Here is an 18,200-nt window from a genome sequence, read left to right on the forward strand (position 1 = left end):
CAGTTCTGTGATTTGTTCCAAGTGCTCGGGCTTCTCTGACCAGCTGTTCTTCTTCTCCAGAATGAACCCCACGTCGCATAGGGTGATCGTGTTCGGCTCTTCGTGGATGTAGAACCACTTCTTGTACCATTCGTCCAATGATGTGTTCCAAGGGTAGTGCAAGTACTAGGCCTTCATCCCATCACGCAGATTGAGGTATACGCCTCCAGCTATCTTCGAGCCGCCGCTCCCTTTCTTCCGCAGACAGAACAGATGGCGAAAGAGGTCGAAATGGGGCTGGAAGCCACCATATGCTTCGCAAAGATGGATGAAGGTGGAGACAAGAAGAATCGAGTTGGAATGTAGATTGCAAATCCCAATCTCGTAGTACAAATAGAGCCCCTAGAGGAAAGGGTGCACTGGAACCCCAAAACCCCGCTTGAAGAAATCCTCGAAAACCACAATCTCACCTGGTTGTGGATCGGGGTAGCTTTCTCCTTCTGGCGCACGCCATCCCGCGAGTGCCTTGTTATGGAGCACTCTCATGGTGATGAGGTCTTTGATGGTCTGCTCATTGCTCCTTAACTTCCACCACTCCTTCGCCATGACTCTGGCTTTCTTCTGGGCGTCTTTCTTCGCCATTAATTTGTCCTTGCTAAAGGGGTGGATACGGTGGAGGGGTGATGGGCGATGATTTTGGAGGAATAGGGTTTGGCAAGAGGAAGAAGAAGGCTGTGGCGGCGAATGATAATGGGGATTGGTAAAAAATAACTTACCAGTTCTATATTATAAATAACCAAGAGTTCCATCATTTCGTCCGCCCGAGATTCTTGGGAGACGTGCGCATGCACCGCAGACGGTTGTTTTCACAACCTCAAGATCTATGCTAATAAACGCGCCCCTTCATTACCAGTGTATGTGCCTCTTCGTTGCTAGTGTGAGAGGGCCCACACTGACACACCTCTTTACAGGTGCCAAGCGATTGTTTGCTAGAAAGGGCAAGAAGACAGTATGACATGCTATACATGTCTGCTTTTTTGACAAGACATGTATGATTGGATTTGATAGAATAAGAAGATAAATAAATACACCAAATAATAGTACAAGCGGTGTTCGTTTTTTTGCTGCATGTCTTGTGCTCAAGGATGGTCCAGACCACTGCCATGCTCGGGGACTGCCTAGACCACTGCTGTGCTCGGGGATTGCTACGACCACTGCCATGCTCGGGGACTACTCCGACCACTGCCGTGCTCGAGGACTGCTACGACCACTACCGTGCTCGGGGACTGCTACGACCACTGCCGTGCTCGGGGACTGCTACAACCACTACCATGCTCGGGGACTGCTCCGACCACTAATGTGCTCAGGAACTGTCCCAACCACTGCTCGGAGATCATTCTCCTCGGCTACATGTGATTTGTACTCATATATAGTTGAGAGACATTTATTTAGACCTTGCTACAAGGCTCATACTTTACCTTCCAGCAAACCTGGGGACTACATCGGTACGATGCACCTGCCGGTGCATCTTGTATCGCCTGTACGACGATTGGGTTCTCAACTTAACTGGGAATTCTTTTTAAACCCTGGCACCACGTGCCTACGTCGCCTACTACCAGGCTTGGGGACTAAGTGGGCACACTTCACCTTGCGGTGAATGTGTTTATTTAATCGACCCTAATGCTTTGATTGATTAAACGGATTACTATCGTGCTCGGGAACTGTCCCGACCACTGCTCGAAGATCGTTCTCCTCAGCTACATGTGATTTGTACTCACATACAGTTGAGAGACATTTATTTAGACCTTGCTACAAGGCTCATACTTCGCCTTCCAGCAAGCCCGGGGACTATATCGGTACGATGCACCTGTCGGTGCATCTCGTATCGCCTGTACGACGATTGGGTTCTCAACTTAACTGGGAATTCTTTTTAGACCCTGGCACCACGTGCCTATGTCACCTACTACCAGGCTCGGGGACTAAGCGGGCACACTTCACCTTGCGGTGAATGTGTTTGTTTTTCGACCCCTATGCCTCTGATGATCAAGGATGCTACGCTTCAAGATTCACTTACATTTCTTTTCAGAAATACAAGTGGGCACACTTCACAGGATGGAAATCTTTTTCTTTTTTCTTAAGAGCACCATACATTCTTCGGACAACCTACTTCTCCGGCGATAACGGTCGTCAGAAATGTCAAGGACTCAAGCTTTACTATTCGGAGAAGGTTAAAATGGCGTGTCGTGGCATAATACATGGTGCTCGGGGACTAGCTGTGGGGGTATTAACCCCTATACCCTTACGGCTAAGATTGGGCCGGCCCGGATCAGTGGGTCCGGTCCACCAAAAGACGACGCGTAGCCTGGCCAACCTGTTTGAAGTCCTGGGCAAGGAGTCAAGACAGATTTGGCGATCAAGCAAGATCTTGGTCGGTTAGAATAGGAATCCTTATCCGGTCACCTATGGCAATTGTAACTGACTAGGATTAGTTTCCAGATCTGTAACCCTACCCCCCGGACTATATAAGGCGGGCAGGGGACCTCTCTAAAAAACATCTCTCATTGACATACAGCAATACAATCAGACGCAAGATGTAGGTATTACGCCTTTTTGGCGGCCGAACCTGGATAAAACCTCGTGTCTGTCTTGTGTCACCGTCTTGTTTGTGGCTTGCGCATCTGTCTGCCGACAATCTACTACCTTGGGCATACCCCTAGGTAGACTGCCGACCATATTTCATCAACACACCGTGTAGCGTTTACACGGTGTTTAAACAGGCTAAACAATCATTTAGGCGAACAGTGGACTCATTACGCAAGGGCGCACTAGAGGTTTGACAAGAAGTCAACTAGACTACCAGAGAATATGCCAAGACCCTGCACCCGAGTTCTTTCTAAACAAAAGAACCCGGATATATGCTCGGGGGCTGCAACAGGAGAGGTTTTTAGTTCTTTTGAACAACTCAGATTCAAGACCCTCCAACTTTTTGTTCCAAATAGCAAGAGGCCCGGGGGCTACACTCAGTGAGTGCACTTTTTCCTTTAAAAAAGCGCACATCACTCAGAAGACTTCTTCAAGACAGACGACTTCAAGGCCACACAACAAAGAACCCGAGTATATGCTCGGGAGTCCTTCGATGAAGAATCAGGGCGATTTCAAGAAAAGACCCTCAAGCTCCTTGTGCCAAAAAGCAAGAGGCTTGGGGGGCTACATCCAAATAGGAGTACTTTTTTCTTCAAAAAGGTACACACCACGCGAAGATCTCATGAAGTGCTACACGGCTTCGCTCAAGAAAGCACTCGGACGATGCTTGTTCCTACTCGGCAAGACTTGAAGGAACAAGACGAGGCTTCCAGAACTCAACCATGAAGTGCTCGGGGGCTTGTCGGTGCAGGACCCATGGGATACCCCACAAGGAAGGGAGAAGATCTAGTCTAACTAGGATTCTTCCCCTGTAATCTTAGTAGTAGTATTATTCTGTAATCCTACTATGAACTCTCATTGTAAACCGACTAGGATTCTGACCTCCTGACTATATAAAGGAGGGCAGGGTTCCTAGACAAAGGTGACTTTTTGTACAACACAACACTTTATGATCAATCCAACGCAAAGGCTAACGTCGACTGTACATAGGGCTATTACTCGATCAAAGATCGAGGGTCCGAACCAGGATAAATCGACTGTCTCTTGCGTTTACCGTCGAGTTCCGCATACGCCAAAGCCCGAACATACTGCCCCGGGGACCCCCGTGGCAGGCTATCGGTGGTCAAACATCGACATTGATGCTTATAAATCTTCACATGATGAGCTAAAATTGAATCATGAGACACTACTTGCATCTCATGATGAATTGTTAGAACAACATGCTTCTCTCATTAAAGTATTTACAAAGAAACTTAAAAATAATGAGAGCTCATCACATGGATCAAATGATAAATTGCAAAATGTTGCTAACCCTTGTGATGTAGGCAAGAAGCATGTATCCACCTCTTGTGATGATTTATTAGATATGCCATGCTCTTCACATATAGATGCTTGTTCTATTTCTATGTCTTATGAGACTAACCTTTTGAAGGAGAACAATGAGCTTAATGAACATGTGAAGAAATTGAGCAACAAGTTAGAGAGGTGCTACAACTCTCAAGTCATCTTTGAGCATATGTTGAAGACTCAAAGAAACTTTGGTGACAAGAGTGGCGTCGGCTTCAAGACTAGCAAAGTCAATCATCAAGAAAGCCGCAATGACATAAGTGACATTGGCTTCAACAAGAGCAAGATCAAGGGCAAAAGATGGGGCAAGAGAAGATATGAAAGAGAGATGAAGAAGCAAGAACAAGAGAAGCACTCTCATTTCATGTGCTTCAAGTGCCATGAAGTGGGACATCTTGCAAATGGTTGCCCCAATGAAGAAAAGCTCAAGTTGAAGAAAGAAGAAGAGAGGCTAAAGCATGTCAAGTGCTTCAAGTGCCGCACTTGGGGTCATCTTACCTCAATGTGCCCAACCAAGCAATTGGTGAAGCAACAAGTGAAGCCTCAACCAAAGCTACAAGTTGAGCAAGAGAAGACACCCCAAGAGCAAATCAAGATCAACCATGAAGATGGTGGTGATTTGATGATAAAGAAGAAGAAAACAAAAAGGGGTGGAAAGGCAAGGAATCCAATGCAAACTCAAGATGCCAAGATGATGAGCAAGAATGAAGATGAGAAGAAAGATTATGCTCACATCAAGTGCTTCAAGTATGGAAGTACGGGACACTTTGCCTCTAAGTGTCCTACCAAGCTTGAGAAGAAGGCTCAAGCAATCCATGAGAGGCAAGGCAATGAGAAGCACCACATGAGCAAAGAAGAGAAGGCTCAAGTAAAGAGAAAGTGCTACTCATGCCGGGAAAGGGGACACATGGCACATTCATGTCCCCTAGGTAAAATTTCTAAGCCTATTTCAATTAATGATCATGATATGCTTAGAAAGGATGGTGATGGTACCTCTATGGTTGCTATTGCAAAACATCCCGCTACTCATACTAAGGCATCGCCTAAGTATGTTGCTCCTAACTTGAGAGGACCCAAAATTATTTGGGTACCATAAAAAAGTGGATGAATGTGTGTAGGTACCATCAGCATTAGAGACTTGATTCAATTAATCTCACATTGTTCATCATATGTTGAATCAAGTTATGAAGCTTAGTGCACATCCGAACCCAATGCCAAGAGAAAATTGAGTGAAGTCCAAGCGCTATCAACATACAAGTGCTATAATTCAAGTTATTGGTGATTTATTGGATTATTTGATGGCTTGTAAATAATTGAAGTTGAAGCTTGCTAGTTGGATGATCATGAGCTAACCAAGGTATATCTTTTGTTGATCATTTCATTTGGGTGCATATGAGTTGATTGAATTGGATAAATATGCAATGTTGCTTGCTATGAGATGATTGAATGGATAATTGATTAGTAATCAAGTTTGGATTGATTTGTATTGTATAAATTCATAAGATGACATTTAGTAAGTGGATTGAATGGATTTATGTCTTATGGAAGTATTCAAATAAGTTAGTTTCAAGTTTGATTCATATTTGATGGAGTATAGCTCAATTGTTGAAATCTGTCTTATAATTGAGAATTGGAGCTAGCTGTGATCTTAGCCATGTTTGAGTAATCAACACTTATTGGATTGGCATAAAAATTAGTGTACATGCTCTAGACTTATGGTATAAGATGCTGTACAAATTTCATGAAAAATGGATAAGAGATGCTTCGGTTTTGGAGTAGTTCTTATCAGCTATAGTGCAACAGTTTTCAGCATGTAGCAGTGGTGGAAGAATTGAAATCTGGAAGCAATCTAGAAGTCAAATGAAGCTCAAATTTTTACAGCTGCTAGATAACTTAGTAATGTACACCTCCACCAAATTTAGTGGTATTTGGATTTGTACTTTGGGAAATATGCTTATTCCTTTGAAGGGTACAAAATCTGTCAGAAAAGTGACAAATATTGGATTGATCTAGAGTCACTTTGATTGAAAGGTCCTCAAGTTGGAAACATGTTTATAAGTAATTGAGGCACCTAAGTTTGGTTTTGAGATGATCTAGAAGCATGACAAGAAAAGAGTACAAGGCCATTTGATTGTGGAGTGTACTTTGCACACTTTTGGTACTCAAGATGAAGATCAAGATCAAACTCAAGTTGAAGATGAAATTTAAGTTCTAGTGACTATTGAAAATAATTTGGGAGAAAGAAAAGGACTTAAACAAGTAGAAAGAAAAGGACTTAAAGAAGGAATCAAGGTTACTCATCAAGTTAAGTCCATCACTTGGATCAATCAATCAAGTCATTTCAAGTGAGTATCAAAAAAGGTTCTTGGAGAGAGGTCACTTCTCCTTAGTGTAGGGGCTTGCCGCCTATGTGTAGGTGAACCAAGTGTGGTACTTGGAAGGCTAACATGGAAGTGGTGATCCAAGGAACATTTGAGATGCTTAGTTGAAGCAATCAAAAGGGTTGATCAAGAAAAGCAAGCAACATCCAAAAAAGAGCTAGTCATGATATTTCAAGTGGTATTCTCAAATTGATGTTCTCATGCAAGCAAAGATCAAAAGATAAAGCAAGCCAACCACAACAAGAAAGTGCACTTGATCATAAGTGGTATTCATTTTATATGGGTGAAGAATGAAATTCAACATGGTATCTATTGGTCTTTACCAAGCTTACAATTGGACTTCACATTGCTATTGGAGTAATGAATTGGAATCTATGTGACTATCCTCTACTCCAACATAGCAAAGGTATCATTGTAATGTGCATGATCATTTCATCCCTTACTAGTATGCGGTTAGTGCATATAGTACATGTTTCATAGGATCATGCATAACAAATGAAATACTTAAATTCATAGCCTACCACTATTGTTTGAATGATTACTTGATCTAGTGGTTAGTACATAAATTTGTTCATGAGCTAGTGAACCTAAGTACTTGACTCAATTTGGATTGCTAACAAGTGACAAGTACAACATTGGCAAGATAACCCTTGCAAGAGGTGTGAAGAAGCTTGTCATTGGTTCAAACCGGACTTGGAAGCTTAGGCAAATCAATTTAGTTCAAGTCAATCATAGAAGCTCATGATAGTGATAAGAGTACAAGCACAAGACAACAATGCAAATGGATATCTAGTTTGTTTGCTTCAAATGGTATCTAGACTCAAGTATTTTATCAAGAATCTACAAATGATGTCTAGATCAACTCACAAGTGATATCCTATAAGTGGTACTCATGAAGATAGCAAATGTTCAAGAAATGGTTTATATTGAAAAATCCAACAAGTGGTTCCATACTAGAAGATTCTTTCAAGTGATATCACATCTACACATAATATCAATCATGCAATATGATGGTTCCACAAGTGATCCTCAACCTTAAGTGATCATCAAATGAAGAATGCATCCCTCACCTACAAGATCTCAAGTGTATCAAATGGATAACCCATGCTATCACATAGGGGGAGGTGTCACACGAATTGATCACAAGATCAAAAATCTTATGTGTGGTATCTCAAGAAGCCCTACACAAGATACAAGTGGTACAAGCTACAAGTGGTATCTACAAGTGGTGTCATTCCAACAATTAAGTAATGTCCATAAAAATGCAAGATTCAAGCCTCAACCATCTACCCCAAACGTATACCTTTGCATCAATGAGAAACTCACCTTTTATAGAAATTGATGACAAAGGGGGAGAGATTGTACAAAGATATGAAAGCTTTGAGATTGAGATTGTACAAGGGGGAGAGATAAGATATAAAAGATCAAAGAAGTGGAGGGTGGACATGGATATGGACAAAGAGGGAGCAACATTGAAGAAAAGAGATGGATCAAAATTCTTGGACAAGAGAAGCACACAAGTAGGGGGAGCAAGCTTATGAACTTTGATTGATTGCATTTGATATGTGCATATTCATGTGCTTGTTTGCATTGCATAAGCTTTCAAATTCAATATGCATGCTTGTGTGGTGTATGCTAGTTGTAAAACTTGAATGATGATTTGATAAATAGCATGCATAGGATGATAGCTAGACATTTGGTATGCTTTTCAAGTAATGCTAGTACCTTGCTTTTCATGTTGATCTCACAAGGTATCTAGTGTTTTTATTTCCAAGTGATATCTAGCTAACCATGGTGCTAAGGATGAACTTAAAGGTGCAACTCCAATTGGTACATGCTTCAAAGGTTTATTCTATACACCTTAGCATCATTTTTGTAGTAATTACTCTCCCACAATTTTAATCTATGCATATGTGCGAGCTTCAAATCAAACACTCTAGCACATATGTAGGGGGAGCTAATACTACCATTTTGGGTTTGTGGTACTTGTCCAAAATCATTTTCACATTGTAAAATTGCTTGGGCAAGCAACATGAATCCAAAAGAGCTTAATTTCTATATCTTTGTAGAGTTGTCATCAATTACCAAAAAGGGAGAGATTGAAAGGTCCTTGTGTGGTTTTGGTAATTGAGTGACAACCTAGGTGGACTAATTGTGTTTATGTGAGATACACAGGTGATTAGTCCACAGGTACATATGTGTGAGCAACATAAGCCATGAAGGTGAAAATGGCTTGGAGATGTTGCAAAGCTCACACATGTGATGATGAAGGAGCTCATTGCACATGAGACATGACATTGAGTCATGTGATCAAAGGTGGAGAAGATCAAGACAAGACTTGGCTTGATGGACCGGTTGCAAGCGTGAAGGGCAAGTCGGAGGCTTTGGAGCGATGGACCATGTGGCGGTGAAGCTTGAGCAAGACTTGGCGCCGATGGACGAAGGCAATGGTGAAAAGCAAGTGATATCAAGATCGATGAACCAATATGATCACGTGATGATATGAAGTGGATCATATCATTGTTGATCATGTTGGTGCATGTGTTGCATCAACATTGGAGGAGATGGAATGGAATGCGCAAGGCAAAGGTATAACCTAGGGCATTTCATTTCACTGGTCATAGGTGTGTAGAGAAGTTTATGACCGGGTTTAGGATAGATGGCCGTACTATCAAGAGGGGCAAACTTGTTTGCATATCGGTCATCTAGTGCCACTCGAGTAATCTAACTTTGCATCATCGCTAGGATTGAGTGGCGTGACAAGTTGAGTGGCTAACATCCTTTGGGAAATGATTGTGAAAAACTAACACACATATACATGGTGGTGTACACTTAGTGGTGTTGGCACATTTACAAAGGAGATGAAGTTAGAGTTGATGTGGATCAACTTGGTGAAGAAACGGAGATGAGAAAGGTCCCACAGAGTGGACCGGACTCTGGTCACACAGTGACCGGACGCTGAGGCTCAGCGTCCGGTCAGTAGTGGCAGTCAGTGTGCAGCGTCGGTCTGTCGACCGGACACTGGCTCTGAAAGTGACTGGACGCTGGAGGCAGTGTCCGGTCCTGTTGTCGGACGAAGCAGTGTTGCTGGAGAGTGACCGGACGCTAGGGCTACGTCCAATCATGACTGACCGAACACATCCGGTCGGGGTTGGTACCTTACTGTAAACGACCGGACGCTAAGGGTCCAGCGTCCGGTCAGTTGAAGCTACTGCATCCAGTCAGAAGATAACCGTTGAGATCGGAAGAATGTTGTTGAACGCAGGTGACACGTGGCGTGCATCGCACGACCGGACGTTGTGGTCCAGCGTTCGGTCGATCCGACCAGAGCGTCCGGTCGACCCGACAGTTGCCTAGTGAACGGGTAACGGCTAGTTTAGCCCTTGGGGCTATAAATAGAAGTGACCTTTGGCCATGGTTGCAGCTGAGCACACTAGAGCCTTGGTGGCTTGTGTAGTAGTGCTTGGAAGCCCTCCATCTCACATATACTTGATAGTGATCATTCGATTGTGTGAGAGAGCGATTCTAGTGCGATTGCATCGTGAGGTTGCATCGAGTGGCACTAGGTGATCGAGTTGCAAGCCGGTGGTGCTTGTTACTCTTGGAGGTTGCCACCTCCTAGACGGCTTGGTGGTGGTCTCCGTTAAAGCCCGCAAGAAGCTTGTGCGGTGCTCCAGAGAAGAGCTTTATGAGGGGCATTGTGCTCGCCCCGCGGGAGCCGCGAAGAGCAACTCTAGTTGAGCGTGTCATTGAGCTACCCTCACTTTCGGGGTAGGTTCTTGCGGTGCCCGATGTGCGAGCATGGCGGGTGATGCCAATTAGCCGTCGAACCACCAAGTGAGCGGTCGACACAACGGGGACGTAGCGTGTTGGCAAGCACGTGAACCTCGGGAGAAAAATTATCGTGTCAACCTTGTTCTTCCCGTTGGTTTGCATCCTTATTACACAAGCTTGTAATTACTTTCATATACATTGTGCTTGTGTAGTTGCTCTTGTAATTAGTTAGCTTATGTAGCTTACTAGTTACCTTCTTGCTTGTGTAGCATAGAAGTAACTCCCTTGCGTGGCTAATTAGGTTTGTGTAACCTTGTTAGTTACTTTGCTTAGTTTGTGTAGCTAAGTATTTGCGCTCTCTAATTTGGCATTGGTTGCCTTGTTATTGAGTATTGCTAGTGAGCTTAGTTGGCTTTGTGCTTTTACTTACTAGCATGTGTAGGAGCTCCCTTATTGCTTAAAGTACTAGTGGCATAGGTTTGTGTGACCTTGCTCCTAGAATTGATTAGGTGAGCTCTAGCTAGCCCAGCACCTTTGTTGCTTAATTAGTATCTTTGGAAGGTGCTAGAGAACATAGATAGAGGGGTGTAGTCTTGGCTAGACCGATAGTTCTAATTCCGCACTTATTTCGGTTAGCCGGCGCGATTAATTTTAGAAAGGACTATTCATCCCCCCTCTAGTCCGCCATCTCGACCCTACACCGAGGTATCGGAGAGTCGTCACTCCCCACTAGTCCTCGTTGGAGCACCCGCGCAAGGGTGTAGCTCCCCCTTGATCCGTGCAAGGATCAAGTGCTCTCTATGGGTTGATTCTTTGACACTCTGTCGCGATGAATCACCCACAACCGCTCACAACTTGAGTTGGATCATCCACAAGCTCCGCCGGATGATCACCAATCTCCCAATCACCACCAAGCCGTCTAGGTGATGGCGATCACCAAGAGTAACAAGCACGAACTCTCGCTTGACCACAACAAGCCTAATGAGAAGGGTGGATGCACACTTTGCTACTCTTGATCTTACTAATGAGGGCTCTCTTTGGGATTCTCAAATCTCAATCACCTCACTAGGACCTTGCTCTTCTTGGCACTCTCAAAGGTGTTTCTCAGCTGTTGAAGTGAGCAAAAGTCCCCCCCACACGAGTGGAGGAAGTATTTATAACATGGGCTGAAAAACGAACCGTTATGTGCCTCTGCGGGGTGACCGGACACTCCGGTCATGTTGACCAAACGTGCCGGTCAGTTCACCCCGAACTCTAGTGTTTAAAGTGTGACCGGACACGTCCGGTTATGATTTTCCCTCTCTGGAACCTTACTGGAGTCGATCGTACGCTGGCCCTCAGCGTTCGGTCACTTCACCTCTCAGCGTCCGGTCACTTCCAGACGACTTTACCTTGATCAAATGAACTGACCGGACTCTGCGCCAGCGTCCAGTCACACCGAAGCCAGCGTCCGGTCAGTATTTGACCCTCTATTCACTTCCAACTTTCGAACGTATGTGAATGAAGTTTGCTCCAATGAATCTAAGGGCTTTTTAGGAGCTACCTAGTGCTAGGTTTAGCAAGTGTGCACCACACCTAACCCACTAGACTCACCTAGGTCAAGGTATCCGTCCATACCTCCCTTAATAGTACGGCCAAAGGAAAAACAAAGTCCTAAACTATTCTAAGTGTCTCTTCAACTCCAAACGACACTTAGAACTAGTCCATCCTTAATCTTGTCGTCCATCCTTTGAAAACCGAAACGATTTTCATCGAGGGGCATGACCACCATGATAGCCCAATCGATCTCCGTTACCATGAGCTAACTTAATTGCCTCTGCAAAACACATGTTAGTCATAGTAATCACGTATTGTCATTAATCACCGAAACCCAACTAGGGGCCTAGATGTTTTCAGCTTTCAACGGTGCCTCCATGATATATGGTCACTAGGTTGTCCATCTAGTTCAAACACGTAACGAAACATATGTCCTTTAGTCCAAATTAGACGATACATAGTACCTAACAAGTAATTTCTAACTACAAACTAAGTAAATAAGATAATAACTACGTATATATATACAGTGTACTCACTAAATAGCTAGATCATATTTAGTTAACTAAATATGTAACTACATATCTAAGTAGCTATCTAACTATATATATGTACCTATGTATCTATGTTTCTATCTATCTACATATATATCTCACTAGATCACTAACTAAATCAACTACCTGAGTCATCACATTAACTAGTAAATAACAAATGCCAACTAAGTAGGTACATTGCATATTCATAATTTTTACCTTTCCAACGATTGATCCATGGACGTCGACAAAGTCGCAGCGGACGATGGGCGTGGGTCAGGCCGACGATCCGGGCCGGCGGTGGCACGGCTAGGCGCTGCAGGTGGCGTGGTTGGCGGTGGCGCAGCCGACGACAGCGGTGGCGCGCGACGGGCGCGGGATGCCTGGGGCTCCGCGCGGCGAGTCTGGCTCGACGGGCGCGGGTGGCACGGCGGCCGCGGCCGAGGCCAGCGGTGGAGGGCGGCAAGGCGGGGCGAGGCCAAGGCGAGGAGAGGGCGCGGAGCGGGCGCAGGAACCAGCGAGGGGACTGGGGCACGGGCGGAGGGGCGCTGGCCGCGGCGCGGGGCGGGCGGCCAGCCGCGGGCAACGGGGCGGTGCGGGAGGGCGGCGCGGCCGCGGGGCGCGAGCGAGGGCGGCCGGTGGAGGCGCGGGCGCGGGCGGCGGCGGCGGTGAAGCTCGGCTCTGCTCTGCTAGGGCGAGAGAGGGAGAGGAAGAGAGGGGCGGGCCCATAGGTAATAAAGGCTCGGCGCCAGTCATTCTGGCGCCGAACTCGGCACCAAGATCTACGGCGCCGAGCTCCCTGCCATGTCATCTTCGACGTCCGCTTCGAACCTAGGAGCTCGGCGCCATGGCGTATAAGCTCGGCGCCAGCATCAATGACGCCGAGCGCCGAGCTAAGAGTCCATATTCTAAAATATTTCCTTTATGGGTCTATTTATGAGAATTTTTTTTTAAAAAAAACTAAAATGTAAAAAATTCGGCCGCAGGCTATGTCGACCGCTGCCGCCGCAAAGAGACTCGGATAATCCCCCCACCTTCCTCCTCACCGTTCTTACAACATTCCTGGCGTGATTGGCTTTGGCCCTTCCTGATCAATACCACGCCTAAAATATAGGCAACGCACTAGCCTTTTTACCAATTTATTAACTAGCTATATACGTCACCTGCCCTTTCCTAATCAGGTGATCAGCCACCTATTACTCGATCCCAGCCATTCGTGCCAGTCCGCGAGAGCCTCTGCCCGCCGTCACCTGCAGGTTGCTGCAGCGGCCCGGTTGAGGAGTCGGACTGGACGAGGACGACGCGAGTCCACTTCGTGGCTCCACAGTGTGCAAGGCCGACATCGGCACCTCGTCCTTCCAGTCATGGCTCAGCGTTTGCCGTGGATATCTGCATCTCAGCCAGTCGGTCGGAATTCGGAAGCTAGCCCCTCCGGTATCGGCGGCAAGCGTGGCCGAGCTGAGCCAGACGAGACGACGACTCCATTCCGCACCACTGCGGCTCCGCAGTCTACACGACGGGAATGGACACCTCGGCCAGTCTGCCGGCAAGGGAGGTATTGCGTTGTAGGAATAATAGGATACCCTACTAAACTTTTTTTTTAAGAATTAGACAGTATAACACGCACGCACACTCACCTCTATGAACACACATACGTCAATCCTACCTCTATGAGCACGTCCAAAAGACTGAGCCGGTAGATCTCGAGATTCACAAAGTCACTATAGACGTCTCGCTGTCGACGGAGATGTTGCCTACCACTGAAAGTATAGGGTCATTAAATCCTGAAATAAATCCAGAAAAATACAAGCATCCGTGCCAAGTCAAGAACTTAAACCTGGATGGACAGATTCCACCACAAGGAACCCAACCAAACTTAGCGAGATGGATTATATTATATTCTCTCCATTCTAAATTATAAAGATGTTTTGGTTTTTTTACATATATTATCTTTACTATGCACTTATGTACCATGTCTGGATATAAAGTAAAGTCGTGTATCTAAAAAAGCCAAGAAACCTGATTTTTTCTTGAAAAAATAAACCACCGATTATGTTACTTGGAGTTTGAGATTTTCCTTATAGACTATTTAAATAAAAAAACCTATTTGACACTAGAAAAACCATCCAAACTAAAAAAATTTCTTACTCATCGTCCCTTTCATTTTTTCTTTCCTATTTAACACTTCGTTGCTCTAGAGTGGTAACGGTGTCAAGTCCTAGATGAAAAGACCATTTTGCCCCGTGGTTTTTTTCCAACCGCAACTTTTCTAGTGCTAACAGAAGTAATTAAAAAAGGAAAACATAATAGTTGGAAACTAAAATGCCAAAAAACAGCGGGGGAACGCCATGACTAGAAAAATACGACAAGGGAAAATGGTCTTTTTGTATGTCTTAACACGTTACTCTTTTAAAGTAACTGGAGTGTCATATAGGAAAGAAAAAATAAAAATAGTGACAAATAAAAAAAATTAAGTTTGGATGTCAAATAGAAAAACATAAGTTTTTTAGTGTCAAATAGAAAATTTTTTGTTTATATAAAAGGTCATCTCGTTGTGCACACTAAGGGACTGTTTGGAAGGTTGGTTTTAGAGCTAAAACCCCTGTAAAATACAGGTGGGTTTCAAAAGCTTGTTTGGAAGAGTGATCAACCTAATTTAAATACGTCCGTTTTGCTCTATTACCAGCGGAAAAAAAATAAAGACCTCCCGCGGCCTGACTTTTAAAATCGGGCTCATCTTACCCACTCGTCTTCTCCACCGAGACACGGACCGAACTGTCTCTAGGCGCGAGGAGTAGGCATCCGGAGCGCATCGGCGGAGGAGGCAGCTTGCAAGCGCATCGGTGGTTCACGGCCACGAGCGCATAGCCTGTAGGGGCAACGGTGCCAGCGAGCGCTACATGCGGCGGCGGCGGCGAGCACTACTTGGCCATCCATGACGAGGACATCTGGGACTTTGACTGCATGGCATCTCTCTTCTCATTCCTTGCGGCTGTGCTGTGATGCACAATCCCTCTCCTTGTGTATGCTTGGTGAAAAGAATTGTGAATCAGATTTGGATCTCTGTGCTTGCATGTTTCCATCAATGGCAGCATGAAAAGCAAACCATATTTTTGCCTTGATCATCGTTGCAATACGGAACTCTCATAGCTTGCTGCTAGATTGAATAATTCGCTTAGAATACTATTGGATGTGAAAGAATAATTGAGACACATGATTGCTATATAGCTACATGGCTGGTTAATTTATACGATTATCCAAACAACATTTTACCAGGGTAAAAATTTCAAATGGTTTTCTTGTGCACAAAGAAATACAGGTGGTGTAAGCTCTTTACATGTGAGAAATTATACAAATCTTCCAAACAGGGCCTAAGATAATCTCGAGATCCTCCATAGACCATTTGTATAAATGGCCATCTCGTTGTGCACGCTGAGATATATAATTTTGCTTGTCGAACCATGGGCCCATGACAAGCCGAGGCCGGATCAAGTTTTTTTCAACAGGTTATAGAAGGCTTAATTAGCTTAGTATTCATCATGTTGCAAGGATTAAATAAGAATGTGTTTTGTTTGGTGGATACCATTGCGATGAGAGATTGTGGTCCATGAACGAGCGATGTTTGGTTCACATGTGTGACTTAAACATAGATATCCACCGTAAAGAAATAGCAAAACTTGTTACTACAACAACGTTTTGACTTCCATGAACTACTTTAGGGCCGGTTCTTAGGTCTAATGTTTTCAGCACTTTAGGCCTCTTATTTGGAGTCTCAAGAGTTAAAATAGTCTTAGTGGCTAAACTCAACGTCTTAGCCTTGAAAGAATTTACCTTTCAAAAAGACCACATTGTCATGTCAAATCGATGGAGACGGGCTAAATCGATCACATATGTGAGCGGACGGTTGGTTTTTGAAATAGAAGTAGAACCGATTGCAGTGGCCCAGTTACAATAAAAAATTGTTGAAATTCAAGATATACACAAACGCATGTGGGGTTGTTCTTTTGCAAAATAAAAAATATCAACCCATGCACAGCACATGCAGTATATTATATACACACATATATATTACATATATGCACGCACAGCAGTCAGCACAAACGCATATGCCTCCTATGCATCATGCGTCCATGTGTAGGGCTCTTCTAATGTGGGGGACACGCGTGAATGGGCAGCAGTATTTCACCATCGTGTGATCACGTGATCACGTCTATGATTGCTGCGACTACGAGTAGGAGTCACCCTCAAAACTCCGAACAACTCCAATCGTCCATTGCGTCCAACCACAAGGCAGTGAAGACATCTAAACTATTGTCAGTACATTTGCTGCTATGCAGTTCCAAATATAAGAGCATATAACATTCTATATCATATGAGCCAGATATAAGCATAGCACATGCTAATTTAATACGACGTCTTTTGCCTTAGTTTTTCCATGTCTCTCTCTACTTAGATGCTCACTAATCAAAACAGCAAACTTGACACACATAAATTAATTATAAACTCTAGCACCAATTGATAGATAACAAGATCAATGTATTCCTCGCCTTTGTTCCCCCATGGTGTAAACAATGCCAAGACACCTATACACACAAAGAAAGGGATGCTAGGTTATGATTTATCAAGCACCTCTCATGATGTCCCGAACCTACAATGGAAATGGTCATCCCATATATGCTTGATAAAATTGGTAGATAACTTAAGGTCTTGTTTAGGCGCCCATCCACTTACAATGCATGCGCACACACAAATCAAGATTCAAACTTCACAATTTTTAACTAATATTTTAACTATCAATTCTTAACTATTGTAATACAGACTCGATATGGTTAGATCTATGATCAAATATACTATCTAATTATCATAATTTTATAATTACAAAAAATATAATATAATGTAATGAATGGTCTAATTCTAATTTGGGAGATTGTACCATATTTGATCGCGCCTTGTAAAACAGAGCAGATAGAGTATTGAGCTAGTTCCAATCATGAAACTATACGATATAAGAGAATTGACAGCACCAGATTTTTAGTCTACAAGCACCGAGGCTTCATCAAGCATTGAAGCAAGAAGATTTTATGTCAACCTTTTGCAACGTATGCTTTTCCAGATCAAAGCATCATTTCTCTGCGTGTTGTGGGTACTCTTAGGGCTTGATTTGCTCTACTAGAACTATCTCTGCTCCACCAACTCTGCTACGGAGCAACTTTATTCTGGAGTTTCAACCCAACCTCAGAGCATGCGAACCTATTTGGCTTGCGGTCTAGCCCCACCTCAAAAAATGCGAGGTTTTTTCAAGACTGGTCTAGTATGCCACTGGATGATGTTTGGTACATGTTTTGGCATTTTGTACCATATATGCGAGTGACCTTTTTTTGCCAATTCAAATATAATGCAAAATTAAAGATGTAAATAACTTGGTCACAAAAAGCACATATTCTGGTAAAAAAAACTCATCTTTTTAACCCGTAATAACTAGACACATCCATTAAATTGCCTTCTGGAGAGGTGGCCATGAGCCGAAGATAGGGTTTCACTATTGAGGGGGCGGCACATGTGTACCAAAAAAGTCACACAATTTGGCAATCAAGAAAAGAAACAGACCACTAGGTTGTGTAAGTGTCGCACCATGGGTAATATCTTGATGACTCATGTTGTAAACTCTAGTTTTGGGAGTATCGTTTGAGGAGCTAAAAAAACGTGGAGCTAGGCGCCCTTCCCTAGAGCGGAGTTTGCAGAAGGATTGCGAAGTTGGGAGAGGACTTGGAATTGTTTGGCGCGTACTGTCCTTGGATTTCAGCTCTTTACTGAGCCTCGTTAGAAAAGATAAGGCCCATTAAGGGTGGCCCTCCAGAGAGGCTTCTAATCGCACATGGGCTTCTACAGAGTCCATTCATTTTCAGCCCGTGGAAAAATTGAAACCCAATTGCCACACCACGGAGCGAGCGGTCCGAATTCTCTAGTTTCCGACGAAACCCCCATTCCCCAACAAGCAGCAGATCCCATT

At 44.1% G+C, this 18,200-nt stretch overlaps 1 protein-coding gene across 1 annotated transcript; it reads right to left on the reverse strand.

Moving 5' to 3' along the window:
* Nucleotides 1-12,499: 12,499 nt before the first annotated feature.
* Nucleotides 12,500-12,946, reverse strand: LOC136523592 (classical arabinogalactan protein 9-like). Its single transcript, XM_066517221.1, has one exon. The coding sequence runs from the start codon at nucleotides 12,944-12,946 to the stop codon at nucleotides 12,500-12,502; it is 447 nt and encodes a 148-aa protein (XP_066373318.1).
* Between the last annotated feature and the right edge of the window lie 5,254 nt (nucleotides 12,947-18,200).

This window comes from Miscanthus floridulus, chromosome 18, assembly GCF_019320115.1.
Source record: "Miscanthus floridulus cultivar M001 chromosome 18, ASM1932011v1, whole genome shotgun sequence".
Classification (NCBI taxonomy): Eukaryota; Viridiplantae; Streptophyta; class Magnoliopsida; order Poales; family Poaceae; genus Miscanthus; species Miscanthus floridulus.